The sequence below is a fragment of the Schistocerca cancellata genome, chromosome 4 (assembly GCF_023864275.1).
Source record: "Schistocerca cancellata isolate TAMUIC-IGC-003103 chromosome 4, iqSchCanc2.1, whole genome shotgun sequence".
Lineage (NCBI taxonomy): Eukaryota > Metazoa > Arthropoda > Insecta > Orthoptera > Acrididae > Schistocerca > Schistocerca cancellata.
The window spans coordinates 365,040,462-365,061,095 of record NC_064629.1 but is presented as its reverse complement, the minus strand read 5'-3'; the positions used below and the strand labels follow the sequence as shown (position 1 = coordinate 365,061,095).

At 42.5% G+C, this 20,634-nt stretch overlaps 1 protein-coding gene across 4 annotated transcripts in view; it reads left to right on the top strand.

Annotated features, from left to right (window-relative positions):
* Positions 1-20,634, top strand: part of LOC126183662 (metal cation symporter ZIP14-like) — a 386,045-nt gene that overhangs the window by 132,878 nt on the left and 232,533 nt on the right. For 2 of the 4 annotated variants that reach the window (XM_049925809.1, XM_049925811.1), the window contains exon 3: positions 4,438-4,541. The exons of the other annotated variants lie outside the window; for them this stretch is intronic. In XM_049925809.1, coding sequence (XP_049781766.1) covers positions 4,438-4,541 — 104 coding nt within the window. The remainder of the gene's footprint in view (positions 1-4,437; positions 4,542-20,634) is intronic. 4 annotated transcript variants of the gene reach the window in all.

Below are 20,634 nucleotides of genomic sequence, written 5' to 3'. Positions count from 1 at the left end.
GAAATTTGCCTTGTACTTCCCCTTACTTTGCATACAAAGTTCAAAACATTCCCACAATCACAATGCTCACCACAAAAACAAAATTCAAGCTGAAATGCACGACTCTACTATCTATGTTGAATGTAAGATTACCTAAAAGTAAGATCCAAGGAAGAGTCGCCATTTTTATGCAAGATACCACTGGGGATAAGACAATAATTTCGTGCGACAAGCCGGTGATCTGCATCGAGTAGCCCCTCTCGATGCAGAAATCGAGCCACTACGATTCAGGTGTACGGAAATGAGATGTGCACAAGGAAACCGATCGGGTGGGTGGCCCTGACAAAGGAACTGTAGCTGTGGGACTTGTATGAAATTCATAGGTATGAATGTAGCAGAGGGGATTGTTGTCTACTGAAATTAAACAGGGATTCATAATTATCACAAATTATTGACAAAGTTAACTGAATGCAGATCAACACAGGACACGGAAACGTAAATCAGGTTACCTCCTTACAGGAGATGAGTGCTAGGCAGAAGCTGAGACCGACGGTATGGGAACGTTAATAATATTACGTCGGGATGGATAACTCACGAAATGATGTAGCTTATTCTGGTAAATACACTCGTGGAGTATCTAATTGAATTGAAACGCTGGGTTGAATAGGTCATGACGATTGCATCCAGTCAGTGAGTGAGGGAACAAGTACGCATGAAAACTTAAAACCAAAGTCATGGCCAAGAGATTACTGTACAAAGTGTGAGTGGTCAACGCTACATAAAACACCAAAACGTGCCTATTCCCACTTGAGTACTACTGACTCATCTCACTGCTGAGTGAACTTACTCTTGCAAAGCTGATCTGGGTGGTGAGCTGGCGCTGCAGCAGGTGATGGACTGCAAAGTGTCATCTCCCATCTCTCGAATATCGAAGCCTCTCTCCGAATCTAAACTAGCGAACATCTGCAATGCCTCTTCTAGAATCAGAGTCCAAAGAGAATCAGTACCGGCATGTGAACCAAAAGAGAATCAGAATAGGAATGATATCAGAATCAGACTGTGAATCAGAATCGAAACAGAATGTGACTGAAACTAAAATCAGAAAGCGAATGACTCTAAAATTGCGTCCTGACACTTCTGCCCTCGCGATGCCACCAAAATTACACGTAGGTCAATCTGAAGGATTGTCTCTACCCCAGCGAATGGAAACCCTCGTCTTAAAAAGTGGCATGCTCACTATGCACAATTACCTGATCTCTGTCGGGAAGCTGTGAGTTTCGACGAATGGATAGACTCAGTTCCTAAATTTTACGAAATCCGACCAATCGGAATTCAGGCTGGTTTTCTCCCCGGAACTCCATTTGGGCTGTCTTTTAATCGCGGCGCCGGCAAAGCATCGGCATACTACAAAGTTGGCCCTTAACAGTGATGGTATGCACTTCACAGGCTATGTACCGATCGTACTTTGCTGGGTCTCCCGGATCGCTCGCTGTTCGCAGCCTGACGTCCGGTCGCCCCCGCCCACTACACGTGTGGTCACCGGCAGTCGGTAGACGCACTACAGAAAACTGTCAATGCCCTGCGGATGAGCGACAGACTGCAAGCACGGCCACGCTGTCCATACACCCTCTGTTCGCAGAAACGTTAATCTTCTCAAACGGCGTTGTCCACCTGAACGAGCAGGACAAGACGGCGTTCGGCCGCGGCCACACAAAATCCTGGCCGGTTTCCAAATCCCTGACCGGGCGTCCCCGCGAGCCTCCTAATGGAACCCTTGGCTGCGACTCGACTTCCCTGCCAGCTAACTACATACAGACTATATGTGCTTTCGGATATGTCCGCGGGAATCTCGAAGTAGCGAGCATGGAGGACATGGACGGGGACGATGGATAGGTGGCGCTGGGTGGGAATGTGGATCGGCGGAGAGGCGTGCCGAGAAAGTCCGTGCAGTTCCAATAAACACTGTGTCCTGGTGGCGCTGTAGTTAATGCAGCTGCCTAGTAAGCAGGAGGTCCCGGTTCTGCACACATTTTCAATTGTCGCCACTGACTTCACATAAAGTCAGAATACAGCTGACATCAATAGTACTTCCTTTCCCCTTTCTTTCTCTCGTCCCCCCACGCCCCTCCAACTTCGATTTACGTAATACATACAGATTCGCTACCGAAAGATACATTAAAAAATAGCATGGGGTAACCTCAGCAATAATCATTGCTGCCTCATAAGAATCAAGCCTCATATTACACACACAGCATTACACCATCAAATAGAAAATCTGCACACCACATTACCGAATAAATATATTTGCTTAACAAGAACGAAAGGTCAGTCAGGCTACAGTGGGACGCATTTCACCCTCAATACGGAGATGAATATACGGAGATGACTATCGTTGCTGCTTTTGTTAATTCGAGTTTCCTCTCCATCTGCTGTGTTTACGGAACGTCAAAACAAAGTAGATGTGATTAAAACGTATATCATTAGACGCTCAAGTAGACACAATACTCAGTCTTTGGCGTAAACAAATGCACGAACCATTAAAACTCGTATCTAACAATTGAGGTAAACATCTACATCTACATGATTACTTTGCTATTCAAAATTAAGTGCCTGACAGAAGGTTCATCGAACCAAGTTTAAGCTACTTCTCTACCGTTCCACTCTTGAATAGCGTGCAGAGAAACCGAACATTTGCCGGCCGGTGTGGCCGTGCGGTTCTAGGCGCTTCAGTCTGGAACCGCGTGACCGCTACGGTCGCAGGTTCGAATCCTGCCTCGGGCATGGATGTGTGTGATGTCGTTAGGTTAGTTAGGTTTAAGTAGTTCTAAGTTCTAGGGGACTGATGACCATAGATGTTAAGTCCCATAGTGCTCAGAGCCATTTGAACCATTTGAACCGAACATTTCCGGCCGCTGTGGCCGAGCGGTTCTAGGCGCTTCAGTGCGGAACCGCGCTGATGCTGCGGTCGCAGGTTCGAATCTTGCCTTGGCCATGGATGTGAATGATGTCCTTAGGTTAGTTAGGTTTAAATAGTTCTAAGTCTAGTGGACTGATGATCTCAGATGTTAAGTCCCATAGTGCTTAGAGCCATTTGAACCATTCTTGAACCGAACATTTATATCTTTCCGTGAGGGCTCTGATTTCTCTTATTTTATTATGATGATCATTTCTCCCTATGTAGGCGGGCGCCAACAAAGTACTTTCCCACACTGAGGAGGAAGTTGGTGACGGAAATTTCATCATAAGGTCCTGCCACAGGGAAGAACGCCTTTGTTTCAGTGACTGCCACCTCAATTCGTGTATCACATCCGTTGCACTCTCTTTCTTATTTCGCGATAATAAAGAACGAGTTGCCCCTCTTTAAACTCATTCGATACCCTCCGTCAATCCTATCTGATGCGGACCCCACGTCACACAGCATTATTCCAGAAGAGGGCAGACAAGCGTAGTGTAAGCAGCAACATTATCTATGCTATCATTCCAATTTAAGTTATTCGCAATTGTAATACCTAAGCATTTAGTCGAGTCTGCACCCTTTAGATTTGTGTGATTTGTCGTGTAATTGAAATTTAGAGGATTCCTTTTAGTGTTCATGTAGATGACTTCACACTTGTCATTATTTAGAGTCAATTGCCACTTACCATACGTGTAGAAGGGCACATCCTGTCGCATCAGAAGTAGCATCCATAATGGATATAGTACCTTCATTTTTCCTCTTTATTTGTTCTTTCGCCTAGAAAAGCAATAGAGTTGTTTCACAACATCGTGACCTGTGATTCACATTCAATGGCTTCTGGCTCAAAACTTCTTAATACAAGATTTTATGATACCAACAATATTTTGTATAGTTAAATGACTACATTCTGGTATTAGTATTTAATTAAATTAAATATCTTACTGTTCCACTGTATCTCATGTCACGAACGTCAGTACTCGTCTGTGACGGAACAGGATGTCGGGGACAGGGTTTCGAATTTGCTTCGTGATACTTTCAGGAAGTTGGCGTAAGCAGGTGATAAAATATGGCAAGAGGGGAAAGATGGAGTGAGATACGACTGATTTGCTACAGGAGATTCAGTTCAAAGCTCTGCCACACAATACAGCTCAATCTATGGAGGGAGAGTGGTGAGGCGCCTGCTGTGCTCTTGGAAGGGCCCGCCTTGGAATAGTTTCCTCCTTAAAGGTGTGGCGACAGGAAGGAATCTGGCCACCCTCTACCAGTAATATTGCCGCAACGAGATTAACATGTAGACCCCGTGAAGACATGGAATAAAGGCAGGAAAAAGAAGAAGAAAGTTTTCACTTTTAATATTTCCAGTAGTGTTTTAATACGAATAATACTTATGGCCGTTGCTAATATTTTTCTCATAACACGTTTGCTGGCATTTTGTTGTTTTAATTTGTGCGTCATCTAAAACTCTCAAAATAGTAATCGAAAATTTTGTTTCTTTGTTTCAGTTACATCGTGATCGCCTGGGGAACAACGTCAACAAACGTTAGTCACAGGGTGCTGTGCTTTCCGAGTGACATCACTGGCAAACATCTGTTTCGGCTGAGTAACAGTAAGTATCACTCATTTGATTATTAGCGTAATCGTTTGTATGTGGTCCATTGCTGTCAATAATTTTATTCTGGGTAGCCATAGCTGCAAACGCTTTTTATATTCATTAACAACTTTGGGGCTCTAAATACACTACTAGTCATTAAAATTGCTACACCAAGAAGAAACCGCAGTCGCGATAGGCTACAATCCGACCTTTCTCAAAGTCGGAAACGTGATGGTACGCATTGCTCCTCCTTACACGAGACATTACAACAACGTTTCACCAGGCAACGCCGGTCAACTGCTGTTTGTGTATGAGAAATAGATTGGAAATTTTCCTCATGTCAGCACGTTGTAGGTGTCGCCACCGGCGCCAACCTTGTGTGAATGCTCTTAAAAGCTAATCATATGCATATCACAGCATCTTCTTCCTGTTGGTTAAATTTCGCGTCTGTAGCACGTCATCTTCGTGGTGTAGCAATTTTAATGGCCAGTAGTGTACTATTTGCTTACAAGGGAACCTCCCAATCGCACCCCCTCAGATTTAGTTATAAGTTGGTACAGTGGATAGGCCTTGAAAAACTGAACACAGATCAATCGAGAAAGCAGGAGGCAGTTGTGTGCAACAGTAAAAAAAATAGTAAAATATACAAACTGAGTAGTCCATGTGCAAGATAGGCAACATCAAGGAGGATGCGAGCTCAGGAGCGCCGTGGTCCCGTGGTTAGCGTGAGTAGCTGCTACACGAGAGGTCCTTGGTTCAAGTCTACCCTCGACCGGAAGTTTTACTCTCTTTATTTTCGCAAAGTTATGGTCTGTCCGTTCGTTCATTGACGTCTCTGTTCACTGCAATAAGTTTAGTGTCTGTATTTTGCGACCGCACCGCAAAACCGTGCTATTAGTAGACGAAAGGACGTGCCTCTCCAATTGGAACCGAAAACATTTGATCGCAAGGTCATAGGTCAACCGATTCCTCCACGGGAAAACACGTCTGATATATTCTGTACGACACTGGTGACGGCATGTGCGTCACATGACAGGAATATGTTGTCGACCCACCGAAACTTGTACACTTAGCGAATGATTAGATTCTTCTACCTTGCCCGATTTAGGTTTTCTTGGGGATGTGATAATCACTCCCAAAAAAGTGATGAAAAGATACGAGTTTGTCACATAAACTGAAAATAAAAAATTAAGCTTTTCACTGGAGGAAAGACTTGAACCTACGACCTCTCGTTTCGTAGCTGCTCACGCTAACCACGGGACCACGGTGCTCTTTGACTCCGAGTCTTCTTGATGTTGCCTATCTTCGCATGGACTACTCAGTTTGTATATTTTACTAATTTTTTTCATAGTTCCACACAACTTCTTCCTATTTTCTCGATTGATCTGTGTTCAGTTTTTTAAGGCCTATCCACTGAGCCAACTTATAACTAAATCTGAGGGGGGTGCGATGGGGAGGTTCCTTTGTTAGTAAGAATATCGAATACTCGATGCCTCTTTAATTACTAGTCAGAGTTCAATCAATTACATTAAGTCTCTTGATTCGAATGCGCCTGTCTTATTTTCCGGAGGAATTTCTTCAAAGTTTGAGATGTGTAGGCGAATCGCTCTCTCAAATGTCTTGTTCTTTTAATATTTCGCATGTTGCAGAATTAGCTCAATATGTTGCCATATTTTAGAATTTTCCATGTTAGTAAAATTTGAACCAGCGAATTTGAATTAACTGTAGGCCGATTTATAATCTTAATTTTTGAAGGAATTTAGAGTTCTGTACGATATTACTGCCGCATTTCCAAGTAGTAAGCTTTTTATAAACAATTAAATGAGGCAACATTGTTGTCAACACAGTTACCCATCGGTCAGCATCCTGCATAAAGAATAATCGTCATTGCTGATAGTGGAAAAGAGGAGGGACGTATTGATATTCTACAGTTATAGTCCACCTTAAAAACAAAATGAATAAAAATAAACAACCGAAGTTTTTTTGTGAAATTAAGTTAATGACTTTCGATTTAAAATTTAATCATGCCAATAACCTTGAAGAGTAGCGCATCTCCTGCAAATGTGCTTCACTTTAACAGTGACAGCATTCAAACCCAACGAAAATAACCAACAACAACAATGTTAATGATCAAATAGCGCTACACTACTTCTTTAATGACACACTAATTCCTTTCATTCATTCACATTGCACTTGGGGATCGCAAAATAAAATGTTGAAAGCAATAAGCTCACTGGCATCAGCTACAGATTCGGAACCGCTCACTTTGACACAGTGAACAAAGCATTTTACCAATGTCAAAACAATAATTCACAGACCTGTTACTATCTCCACTGCATAGTACTTCGCGCTCGGCTGCAGTGGAGGAGAGCGAGTGACAAATAACAGGTGTGCGCGAAAGCTTAAAATCTATACCTTCAGAAGGTCATAACTGCATACTGTCTGATTAATGACCCAAACTTTCTCGCGGGATCGATTTCTGAGCCTGATATCCTGCAAGTGGGCCTTCTTTTTCTTAAAACATGAGGTTATGTTGGTGATGTTTACTCTTACGACTTAGTACGTGGACAGCTGAAAGTTCTTCTATTTTGACAACGTTATGAAAAAATATTGTGCTTCTTATAAACGAAATAAAATTCTTCTTTCTTGCAAAATAAAAGATTTTGTATTCTCCCAACTTAAATTCTTAATTCTGAAAAAATAAAGTTCTTCATACTTAACTAACTAAAAAAATGCTCGTTCTTGAGGATTAAAATTTTCTTGCTGGTACAGTAAAGGACACTCGCCCTTCAGGACCGTGGTCGATTCTGGTCATATCCCAACATTTCCAGTTAATTCCAACCAAGAGAGATGATTAAACACTTTCAGAACAATTAAATGTATTTTCTATAACTCATTTGTTACATGATCCAGTGTTGCTGCTCCAGATAAGTTTGAAAGTCCAATGCGTGGAGAGTGGCCGCAATGATCAAAATGGGCCACGCCTGGAAATGTGCCATTCCGACTGGAACTTCATTCATGTTGCAACCTTATCACAGATTTCATCCAGCCAACAGGGTTTGACACCTCATAGGAGGAATATTTGATAAATGCTCCGCAGCGTTTTGCTCCAGTTTGTCAACTAGCAAAACTTATAAAGTGGATGTGCCGGTCGATGCTGAAATTCTTGTTGATATAAAAAATCAAAAAATCAATGGAATGATCAATCAATATATTAACATATTTTGGATATTTCCACTCGTTAAGATGTTACACCATATTTTTTGGGATAACTCACTACTTAGCCAGAAAGCACTGACTGCACTAAACCAAGCAGCGGAACTACTTGCTGGATTTCTAAGAGCATAACGCCGTCAAACTTGTCTGTTTCAGATCTACGATACTGACAGCAGAAATTAATTTATATCGATTAAAAGAAAACTTAGTCTTTGAGAATAATATTTATATTACAAGGTAATATACATGTTGTCATGTAGTTAAGTTCAAATGGCTCTGAGCGCTATGGGACTCAACATCTTAGGTCATCAGTCCCCTAGAACTTAGAACTACATAAACCTAACTAACCTAAGGACATCACACACATGCATGCCCGAGGCAGGATTCGAACCTGCGACCGCAGCAGTCCCGCGGTTCCGGACTGCATCGCCTAGAACCGCACGGCCACCGCGGCCGGCTGTAGTTAAGTACTTCCTTACAGTTTATCTGGGTAAAAAGAGAATTACCACATCTTATTTTACTGTTCCGCATTCGTCCTAAGGAAACCGTCACAATTTGATAACAACTTGAAGAAAGAAAAAAAGACCTTGATTATTTGTTACTTAGGCTGTCAACGCCTCAGAGGAGTGTTAAACACGCTGCCTCAAAATCTTACAGCCTTTTCCTAGCAAAATAAAATGCCTGACAGGTACTGAAGCAAATGTAAACCGGACCAATGTTTATATGTAACCCTTGCTATTCTTTACATGAATTTATAATTTTTTAAAAAAATAGATGTTTGGCAAAAAGAGGTAGATGTTTACTTCTGTAAAATGTAAATATATTTTACCAGTAACCATTCAATCAGAAGCTAATATGATCAGTTTGATTAAATTTACGTCAATATGCTAGTTAGTAATCTGTCAACGACTAAAATGTAGTCATGCACACAAACAATCAACGTGTGCATATGCACTGCATATACTGCTCATGACCGAAGCTTCTGCTTCCATAAGGGACGATCAAAATGCTTCCGTTCGAAGGCAGTACAGTCCAGAATCGCCGTGAGCATTAAGACAATAAACCCCCGACGCACCAGGTTGAAAATACCCATTTAGTAAAACGCCGTGTCGTGTTGCGGGAAGAAGTCCGATACTGCCTCCTGCACATCCTCGTTCAACAGGAATCATCGACATTTCAAGGCCCTTTTTAAGGGACCTAAGGCGAGATCAGGAGTGTAGGGCGGGTGCTCGAGTGTCTCTCACTTAAGTTGGTGTAACTTCGTAGCGACATTTGCGATATGGGGACGCGCGTTATCATGAAGCAGCAGCCGAGAAAAGAATAACAGCATGTTGATCCTTTTTGGACGCATTTGGTAATAACGTCGCCATAGTTCACTTTTCCGCATTTAACGCATGTACGTCGGAAAGTCAAGCCCGTATTACACTGTCAAATTTCTTTGATCAAAGATCTTTGTCAAAGGTTTCAACAAACTTCTTTGACCAGAGTAACTTTACTGGGGCTATTACACTATTGTCAAATTTTTCGTCATGGTAGTTGGGGAATGGATGCTGAACGGTTAATCGTCTGTACAGTAATGTAATGTTGGCGGCGAGCGCATTGCTTAGAAAGATTGAGAAACGGAAACGAGTGTGGGTCAAATCATGTACAGCGAGAAGAGAAGCTTGAAGTGTTAACCAGAATTTTCTTTGTGAGTTACAGTAAGAGGACATAAAGAGATACGAAAATTATTTGAGAATTGACGAATAAACGTTTCAATTTTCAATTATCCACAGTGCAATCACTTAGAATACAGCTGATGGCTACAGATATTTCGTAGTGACAATCTAACCGCTTATTCCGGTTTCTACAATCATATGTGCAAACAAGATACTTGTTTCAGAAATGCGATTTCTACTAAAGATCGTCTCATGGTTTCGTTAAATTTTAGCAACAGACGTAAACTATTCGAGATTGCAAAAAGGTACGGCCAAACTTTCAGGAAACATTCCTCACACACAAATAAAGAAAAGATGTTATGTGGACATGTGTCCGGAAACGCTTAATTTCCATGTTAGAGCTCATTTTAGTTTCGTCAGTATGTACTGTACTTCTTTGATTCACCGCCAGTTGGCCCAATTGAAGGAAGGTAATGTTGACTTCGGTGCTTGTGTTGACATGCGACTCATTGCTCTACAGTACTAGCATCAAGCACATCAGTACGTAGCATCGACAGGTTAGTGTTCATCACGAACGTGGTTTTGCAGTCAGTGCAATGTTTACAAATGCGGAGTTGGCAGATACCCATTTGACGTATGGATAAGCACGGGGCAATAGCCGTGGCGCGGTACATTTGTATCGAGACAGATTTCCAGAACGAAGGTGTCCCGACAGGAAGACGTTCGAAGCAATTGATCGGCGTCTTAGAGAGCACGGAACATTCCAGCCTATGACTCGCGACTGGGGAAGACCTAGAACGACGAGGACACCTGCAATGGACGAGGCAATTCTTCGTGCAGTTGACGATAACCCTAATGTCAGCGTCAGAGTAGTTGCTGCTGTACAAAGTAACGTTGACTACGTCACTGTATGGAGAGTGCTACGGGAGAACCAGTTGTTTCCGTACCATGTACAGCGTGTGCAGGCACTGTCAGCAGCTGATTGGCCTCCACGGGTACACTTCTGCGAATGGTTCATCCAACAATGTGTCACTCCTTATTTCAGCGCAAATGTTCTCTTTACGGATGAGGCTACATTCCAACGTGATCAAATGGTAAATTTTCACACTCAACATGTGTGGGCTGACGAGAATCCGCACGCAATTCTGCAATCACGTCATCAACACAGATTTTCTGTGAACGTTTGGGCAGGCATTGTTGGTGATGTCTTGATTGGGCCCCATGTTCCTTCACCTACGCTCAAAGGAGCACGTTATCATGATTTAATACGGGACACACTACCTGTGCTGCTAGAACATGTGCCTTTACAAGTACGACACAACATGTGGTTCATGCACGATGGAGCTCCTGCACATTTCAGTCGAAGTGTTCGTACGCTTCTCAACAACAGATTCGGCGACCGATGGATTGGTAGAGGCGGACCAATTCCATGGCCCCCACGCTCTCCTGACCTCAACCCTCTTGACTTTCATTTATGGGGGCATTTGAAAGCTCTTGTCTACGCAACCCCGGTACCAAATGTAGAGACTCTTCGTGCTCGTATTGTGGACGGCTGTGATACAATACGCCATTCTCCAGGGCTGCATCAGCGCATCAGGGATTCCATGCGACGGAGGGTGGATGCATGTATCCTCGCTAACGGAGGACATTTTGAACATTTCCTGTAACAAAGTGTTTTAAGTCACGCTGGTACGTCCGCAGTGTGTTTCCATTCCATGATTAACGTGATTTGAAGAGAAGTAATAAAATGAGCTCTAACATGGAAAGTAAGCGTTTCCGGATACATGTCCACATAACATATTTTCTTTCGTTGTGTGTGAGGAATGTTTCCTGAAAGTTTGGCCCTACCTTTTTGTAACACCCTGTATAGTCGACATTTGTGCTGTTGCGCAGATATTTTCAGTGTAATATAGAAACAAAGATAAATGGCGATAGGAAATCAAATGAACTGCAGTTATACTTCCTGTACAGCCCCCGAAATTTTGGCAGTGGATGTCGGGTTCACCCTGTATGTCACTCAAAATACTAAGCAACCTGACACCGTCAGGAAGAAAGCCGAAAAAGTCATCAGGGATGAAACACTAGCTCTGATTGTTGAAGATAGAGATGGAAATGCACAGTGTCCTAATTAATCTACAATTTAGCTAATTATGGAACCACGGAAAACCTAAATTTGGATATCTGAACAGGAATTTGAACCGATATATTTCCGAATACAAGTCCACTGTATCACGTCGATCTTCCTTTCTCTTCTCTCCCTCTCTCTCTCTCTCTCTCTCAGGAGCACCCCGCCCGCAACCACATGTAAACATTTAGCCTATCCTGCATATAAACATGTTTTGTAGGTGTCATGTGCAATAAGCGCACAACCTCACGTGAGTCCTGTAAAAACCTTCTCTGACAAGACATTTACCTATCCTTGAGATAAGAAGTGCGACTTGTAGAGTGGAACATCGGATGAAGTAATAGCAGGTAACAACTATAGGCACAGGGGTGACCAAACCGAAAGTACGGAAATCAGCCATCAACGGATTTGTTCCGTTCCAACGGAGCTAGTCAAAGCGGAAGGAAATAGTTTCAGGTCGAGAAACGGAGAGAATGAAGTTGAAACTGATGTTTTGATCACGACGCTGAGTAGCCGAACGGAAAATTGTTTCTTAGAAATGAGAACAGTTTCTTTTCATTTGTGATGTGATGGTAGAGAACAAAACTGAAACAACATAGTATAAAAGAAATTTTGTTTACCTCACATTTAACTAAAGCGAAACACAGACAAAGAAATTACCACCAAAATTCGATATTCCAGCTAAAATTCGAAATTCCTGCCAGTAGGGTATTTCTGGCAGGGGAAAGGGTGGGGAGGGGGAGTGTGTGGGCTGAGGAAAACATATGACGTCATACTTTAGTGGCTGGGGGAGCAGCTAGGCGTGGTTGGGCGTAATCAATCTGCATATCAATTTGATATCAAAATTGCGGTCATGTCCTCATTACCTTGCTACTAGCTCTTTGTTCATTGCAGAACGAAAGATTCTCATCAGAGTACAACTGTCTTTAACATAACACAAACTTCAGAATAACTATTTTATTTGCACACTGCCGATTCTGTGCTAAGACGACACTGTCGTCGTTACTGATGATTACAAGAGGTCGCTGATTTCAAACAGACTTGGCTGTTAATTGACAGTGGACCGAGCAGCGCTGCGTTCGGACACAACACAATGCGTTAGGTTTTACGGTAATTATCTTATATCACGTCATGGTGTTGACCTTTTACAACTGCATTTTCAAACGCATAAAATGAGACTAAGGTGAAATGTACAGTAAGTAATTTAATGACATTAGATAACGTTGCGACAACACGTGTTCGAAATGCTGACCATGTTTACATGCTGTAAAATGATTGGATGTGGACAATACTGCAGGTTGAATTTCATCCGATCTTTTAGGAGAACTTCGTGTAGTACAATCTTTCATGTCTTCACAAGCTGTTAACGTCTTGTTTCAATTTATTGCACAAGTTAAAGTCCAGAGATGTTAAGTCTGGAGAACGTGCAGGCCATTTTGTACTGTCGGACCGACCAATCCAAAGATCTTCAAATATATTCTGCAGAACCCTGTACGCCGGCCGGAGTGGCCAAGCGGTTCTAGGCGCTTCAGTCTGGAACCGCGCGACCGCTACGGTCGCAGGTTCGAATCCTACCTCGGGGATGGATGTGCGTGATGTCCTTAGGTTAGTTAGGTTTAAGTAGTTCTAGGTTCTAGGGGACTGATGACCTCAGATGTTAAGTCACATAGTGCTCAGAGTCATTTGAACCAGAACCTCTGTAAACGTCCGTGCAAATGTGCAGGAAATCCTTCGAGTTGGTACCACACGACTTGTCGCACGTTCAATGGGACGTCTTCTAGTAGTAGTGGCAGTATCTCTGTTAAGAAACCAAAATAATTCGCACTATTTAAGTTCCCATCGCTAAAATAGGGACCAATAATTTGATTATTTAGAAGACCTCACCACACCTTGACTGACCAAGATCTTTGTCAATTTCTCTCAATCACTATGGATTTGGAGAGGATCAGTAGTGCATGTTGCGAAGATTAATGTGTCCATGGTTTGTAAATGATGCTTCAACTGTAAATAACATCTTGATCAACTTGGTCGTCTGCTTGCAGTTTCCATAGGCCCCATTCGGGGAATTCTAAACTTCGTCGAACGTCATCGCCATGGAGCTCCTGTTGTAGTGATATGTGGTATGTGTGAAATTTGTTGGAATGCAGCATTCGCAGAACACATCGTTACCAAATTCCACCTTCTTAATCGAGCTGCCTTGCACTAAGATGTGGATTGTGAGCTACAGTTGCTAAAATGGTAATTGCATGTCGCTCGTCGATTGCTGATTTCAGTCATCGACGTTTCCTGTTTCCTGAAATGTTTGTATTATGTTTGCAAAGGTAGATCGCGGAGTTCTTGCACGATCAGGATATCTCTCAGCATACAATCGCTTGCTGCTCTCATATTTTGGCCACATTCCATGTAAATAAAAACTGTATTAACTTCCTCAGATCCGACGCGCAAGTCACCGAAGTGGCGTCAAATCCAAAGACTTGCACCTGGCGAACGGTCTACCCGACGGGAGGCCCTAGTCACAAGACATTTACATTTTACTTCCTGAGATTTTGCAAAGAACATTGATAAGATCTGATAACTTTATGAAGACGTCGTCTACTCGCTACAACAGCAGACCACAGATTAATGGTCTGGCTAATTAGCTCCAGTTCTGGCAAGCTGTGTGCACTTGTTGTCTGTACTTGTTGTTTGTACAGGCACTATGAATCACACGACCACATCATGTGGCTGTATGCATCTTATTGCTGGCACTCGCAAGTAATGCGATAGGTATAATCTTCTGAAGAACGGTACCAAGTGCCCGAAACCAGTTAAGAAATTAAATTTCTTTCACGCAATTGGTTGCTAATTGTTTCGATATATATAGAACCTAATGCATTGTTCGCGTCTTCAGATGCGTTATTAAAAAGTAAATAATATAAAATGCCAAAATAACAAACTTGTCTATCATATCTTCTCTACCCTTATACCTACGAAAAAATGGTGAACACCGCACGATGTCCCCCTTCAAGCTAAGCAGCATTTGTTTGAAAAATTTTCTTCTATCACTAGAAGTGGCTAAGTTATTCAGGTGTCCTGTTTTAATTGCCTCACCCAGTATATACGGAAAGAAGGAAGGAAGGAAGAAATAAAGGATTGAATGAATATGAGAATCCCGCTCGTCACGAATTCATTAGAAACAGAGATCAAGCTGTAATTGCGCAAAGGCGTGGAAGAAAATCGGCCTTCCCTTTCCCAAGAAACCACCCCGGCGTTCGCCTTAAGCTCCTTAGGGAATCCACGGAAAACCAACAGTGAAACTGCTATGTTCTTTGAAAGTAACCATACAAGAGACTTAGGGGAAGCACGGAAACCTACATCTGGATGGAAGGACGGGAAATTCAACCCTGGCCCCCGAAAACGAGTCCAGTGTTGTCCTTTATGTGAGACCAGTTTCCTCAAATATATTCGTTTGAAGCAAACCTTCAAAAACAGTTGAATAGCGCAGCTGACACTCCTTTTAAAGTTTTTTTAAAACGCATTTTACCGGCAATCATTTGGATAGACTTCTTTCACGAAAAAGAAAGTAGACATCATTCAAATAAATGCTCGGCTTGTAACCAAATAGTAATAAAGAAAATTTATAATGTTTTTGTATATCGACTGATATGATTCGAATCATAGCAAGATAACAACAGTATGACATGTGGAACATATCATGAACTAAAAAGCTACGTCAAGATTACTGAATATTCTGGAGGTTGTGGTAAGGTAGATCTCTTCTCAGTACGTCACAGAGTACTATTCGAAAACGCTATCATGAAGAATGTTACGAAGGATTCTCACTTCGTATGCAAGTCAACTTCTAATCTATAGAAACCTATCTACATCTACATGGATACTCTGCAAATCACATTTAAGTGCCTGTCAGAGAGTTCATCGAACCACCTTCACAATTCTTCACAATCTCGTACAAGGTGCGGAAAGAACGAACATCTATATCTTTCCCTACGAGATCTTATTTCCCTTATTTTATCGTGGAGATCGTTTCTCCCTATGTAGGTCGGTGTCAATAAAATATTTTCGCATTCAGAGGAGAAAGTTGGTGATTGGAATTTCGTGAGAAGGTTCCGTTACAACTAAAAACGCCTTTCTTTTAATGATGTCCAACCCAAATCCTGTATCATTTCAGTGACACTCTGTCCCATATTTCGCGATAATACGAAACGTGCTGCCCTTCTTTGAACTTTTTCGATGTCCTCCGTCAGTCCCATCTGGTAAGGATCCCACACCGCGCAGCAGTAGTCTAAAAAATGACGGACAAGTGAAGTTTAGGCAGTCTCCTTAGTAGATCTGTTACATTTTCTAAGTGTCCTGCCAATAAAACGCAGTCTTTGGTTAGCCTTCCCTACTACTTTTCTATGTGATTCCTCTAATTTAAGTTGTTCGTAATTGTAATTCCTAGGTATTTAGTTAAATTTACGGCCTTTAGATTCGGCTGATTTATCGTATAACCGAAATTTAACGTATTCCTTTTAGCACTCATGGGAATGACCTCACACTTTTCGTTATTTAGCCTCAACTGCCAATTTTCGCACCATTCAGATATCTTTTCTAAATAGTTTTGCAATTGGTTTTGATCTTCTGATGACTTTATTAGTCGATAAACGACAGCGTCATCTGCAAACAACCTAAGACGGCTACCCAGTTTGTCTCCCAAATCGTTTACATAGATAAGGAACAGCAAAAGGGAACGCCAGAAATCACTTCTGTTTTACTCGATGACTTTCCGGCAATTACTACGAACTGTGACCTCTCTGACAGGCTATCACAAATCCAGTCACATAACTGGTACGATATTCCATAAGGACGCAATTTCACTACAAGCCGATTGTGTGGTATAGTGTCAAAAGCCTTCCGCAAATCCAAAAATGTTGAATCGATCTGAAATTCCTTGTCAATAGCACTCAGCACTTCATGTGAATAAAGAGCTAGTTGTGTTTCACAAGAATGATGTTTTCTAAACCCATGTTGACTGTGTGTCAATAGACCGTTTTCTTCGAGGTAAATCATAATGTTAGAACACGATATGAGTTCGCATTCGCTTCCTATTCCAACAAACTCAGACACTTAAAATAAACCTCTCCAAAATTTTAACTCGAAAAAACGCCAATCGACGAGTGGGACAACACATAGAAAACACACCAAAGCTGAAAGAATCAAATGTAATTAAGAAATGCATAACAACCTAAATTAAATACCTCCCCGCCTTTACGAAATTTGCCTTGTACTTCCCCTTACTTTGCATACAAAGTTCAAAACATTCCCACAATCACAATGTTCACCACAAAAACAAAATTCAAGGTGAAATGCACGACTCTACTATCTATGTTGAATGTAAGATTACCTAAAAGTAAGATCCAAGGAAGAGTCGCCATTTTTATGCAAGAAACCACTGGGGATAAGACAATAATTTCGTGCGACAAGCCGGTGATCTGCATCGAGTAGCCCCTCTCGATACAGAAATCGAGCCACTACGATTCAGGTGTACGGAAATGAGGTGTGCACAAGGAAACCGATCGGGTGGGTGGCCCTGACAAAGGAACTGTAGCTGTGGGACTTGTATGAAATTCATAGGTATGAATGTAGCAGAGGGGATTGTTGTCTACTGAAATTAAACAGGGATTCATAATTATCACAAATTATTGACAAAGTTAACTGAATGCAGATCAACACAGGACACGGAAACGTAAATCAGGTTACCTCCTTACAGGAGATGAGTGCTAGACAGAAGCTGAGACCGACGGTATGGGAACGTTAATAATATTACGTCGGGATGGATAACTCACGAAATGATGTAGCTTATTCTGGTAAATACACTCGTGGAGTATCTAATTGAATTGAAACTCTGGGTTGAATAGGTCATGACGATTGCATACAGTCAGTGAGTGAGGGAACAAGTACGCATGAAAACTTAAAACCAACGTCATGGCCAAGAGATTACTGTACAAAGTGTGAGTGGTCAACGCTACATAAAACACCAAAACGTGCCTATTCCCACTTGAGTACTACTGACTCATCTCACTGCTGAGTGAACTTACTCTTGCAAAGCTGATCTGGGTGGTGAGCTGGCGCTGCAGCAGGTGATGGACTGCAAAGTCACCTCCCATCTCTCGAATATCGAAGCCTCTCTCCGAATCTAAACTAGCGAACATCTGCAATGCCTCTTCTAGAATCAGAGTCCAAAGAGAATCAGTACCGGCATGTGAACCAAAAGAGAATCAGAATAGGAATGATATCAGAATCAGACTGTGAATCAGAATCGAAACAGAATGTGACTGAAACTAAAATCAGAAAGCGAATGACTTTAAAATTGCGTCCTGACACTTCTGCCCTCGCGATGCCACCAAAATTACACGTAGGTCAATCTGAAGGATTGTCTCTACCCCAGCGAATGGAAACCCTCGTCTTAAAAAGTGGCATGCTCACTATGCACAATTACCTGATCTCTGTCGGGAAGCTGTGAGTTTCGACGAATGGAAAGACTCAGTTAATAAATTTTACGAAATCCGACCAATCGGAATTCAGGCTGGTTTTCTCCCCGGAACTCCATTTGGGCTGTCTTTTAATCGCGGCGCCGGCAAAGCATCGGCATACTACAAAGTTGGCCCTTAACAGTGATGGTATGCACTTCACAGGCTATGTACCGATCGTACTTTGCTGGGTCTCCCGGATCGCTCGCTGTTCGCAGCCTGACGTCCGGTCGCCCCCGCTCACTACACGTGTGGTCACCGGCAGTCGGTAGACGCACTATAGAAAACTGTCAATGCCCTGCGGATGAGCGACAGACTGCAAGCACGGCCACGCTGTCCATACACCCTCTGTTCGCAGAAACGTTAATCTTCTCAAACGGCGTTGTCCACCTGAACGAGCAGGACAAGACGGCGTTCGGCCGCGGCCACACAAAATCCTGGCCGGTTTCCAAATCCCTGACCGGGCGTCCCCGCGAGCCTCCTAATGGAACCCTTGGCTGCGACTCGACTTCCCTGCCAGCTAACTACATACAGACTATATGTGCTTTCGGATATGTCCGCGGGAATCTCGAAGTAGCGAGCATGGAGGACATGGACGGGGACGATGGATAGGTGGCGCTGGGTGGGAATGTGGATCGGCGGAGAGGCGTGCCGAGAAAGTCCGTGCAGTTCCAATAAACACTGTGTCCTGGTGGCGCTGTAGTTAATGCAGCTGCCTAGTAAGCAGGAGGTCCCGGTTCTGCACACATTTTCAATTGTCGCCACTGACTTCACATAAAGTCAGAATACAGCTGACATCAATAGTACTTCCTTTCCCCTTTCTTTCTCTCGTCCCCCCACGCCCCTCCAACTTCGATTTACGTAATACATACAGATTCGCTACCGAAAGATACATTAAAAAATAGCATGGGGTAACCTCAGCAATAATCATTGCTGCTTCATAAGAATCAAGCCTCATATTACACACACAGCATTACACCATCAAATAGAAAATCTGCACACCACATTACCGAATAAATATATTTGCTTAACAAGAACGAAAGGTCAGTCAGGCTACAGTGGGACGCATTTCACCCTCAATACGGAGATGAATATACGGAGATGACTATCGTTGCTGCTTTTGTTAATTCGAGTTTCCTCTCCATCTGCTGTGTTTACGGAACGTCAAAACAAAGTAGATGTGATTAAAACGTATATCATTAGACGCTCAAGTAGACACAATACTCAGTCTTTGGCGTAAACAAATGCACGAACCATTAAAACTCATATCTAACAATTGAGGTAAACATCTACATCTACATGATTACTTTGCTATTCAAAATTAAGTGCCTGACAGAAGGTTCATCGAACCAAGTTTAAGCTACTTCTCTACCGTTCCACTCTTGAATAGCGTGCAGAGAAACCGAACATTTGCCGGCCGGTGTGGCCGTGCGGTTCTAGGCGCTTCAGTCTGGAACCGCGTGACCGCTACGGTCGCAGGTTCGAATCCTGCCTCGGGCATGGATGTGTGTGATGTCGTTAGGTTAGTTAGGTTTAAGTAGTTCTAAGTTCTAGGGGACTGATGACCATAGATGTTAAGTCCCATAGTGCTCAGAGCCATTTGAACCATTTGAACCGAACATTTCCGGCCGCTGTGGCCGAGCGGTTCTAGGCGCTTCAGTGCGGAACCGCGCTGATGCTGCGGTCGCAGGTTCGAATCTTGCCTTGGGCATGGCTGTGAATGATGTCCTTAGGTTAGTTAGGTTTAAATAGTTCTAAGTCTAGTGGACTGATGATCTCAGATGTTAAGTCCCATAGTGCTTAGAGCCATTTGAACCATTCTTGAACCGAACATTTATATCTTTCCGTGAGGGCTCTGATTTCTCTTATTTTATTATGATGATCATTTCTCCCTATGTAGGCGGGCGCCAACAAAGTACTTTCCCACACTGAGGAGGAAGTTGGTGACGGAAATTTCATCATAAGGTCCTGCCACAGGGAAGAACGCCTTTGTTTCAGTGACTGCCACCTCAATTCGTGTATGACATCCGTTGCACTCTCTTTCTTATTTCGCGATAATAAAGAACGAGTTGCCCCTCTTTAAACTCATTCGATACCCTCCGTCAGTCCTATCTGATGCGGACCCCACGTCAACCAGCATTATTCCAGAAGAGGGCACACAAGCGTAGTGTAAGCAGCAACATTATCTATGCTCTCATTCCAATTTAAGTTATTCGCAATTGTAATACCATTTAGTCGAGTTTGCACCCTTTAGATTTGTGTGATTTGTCGTGTAATTGAAATTTAGAGGATTCCTTTTAGTGTTCATGTAGATGACTTCACACTTGTCATTATTTAGAGTCAATTGCCACTTACCATACGTGTAGAAGGGCACATCCTATCGCATCAGAATTAGCATCCATAATGGATATAGTACCTTCATTTTTCCTCTTTATTTGTTCTTTCGCCTAGAAAAGCAATAGAGTTGTTTCACAACATCGTGACCTGTGATTCACATTCAATGGTTTCTGGCTCAAAACTTCTTAATACAAGATTTTATGATACCAACAATATTTTGTATAGTTAAATGACTACATTCTGGTATTAGTATTTAATTAAAT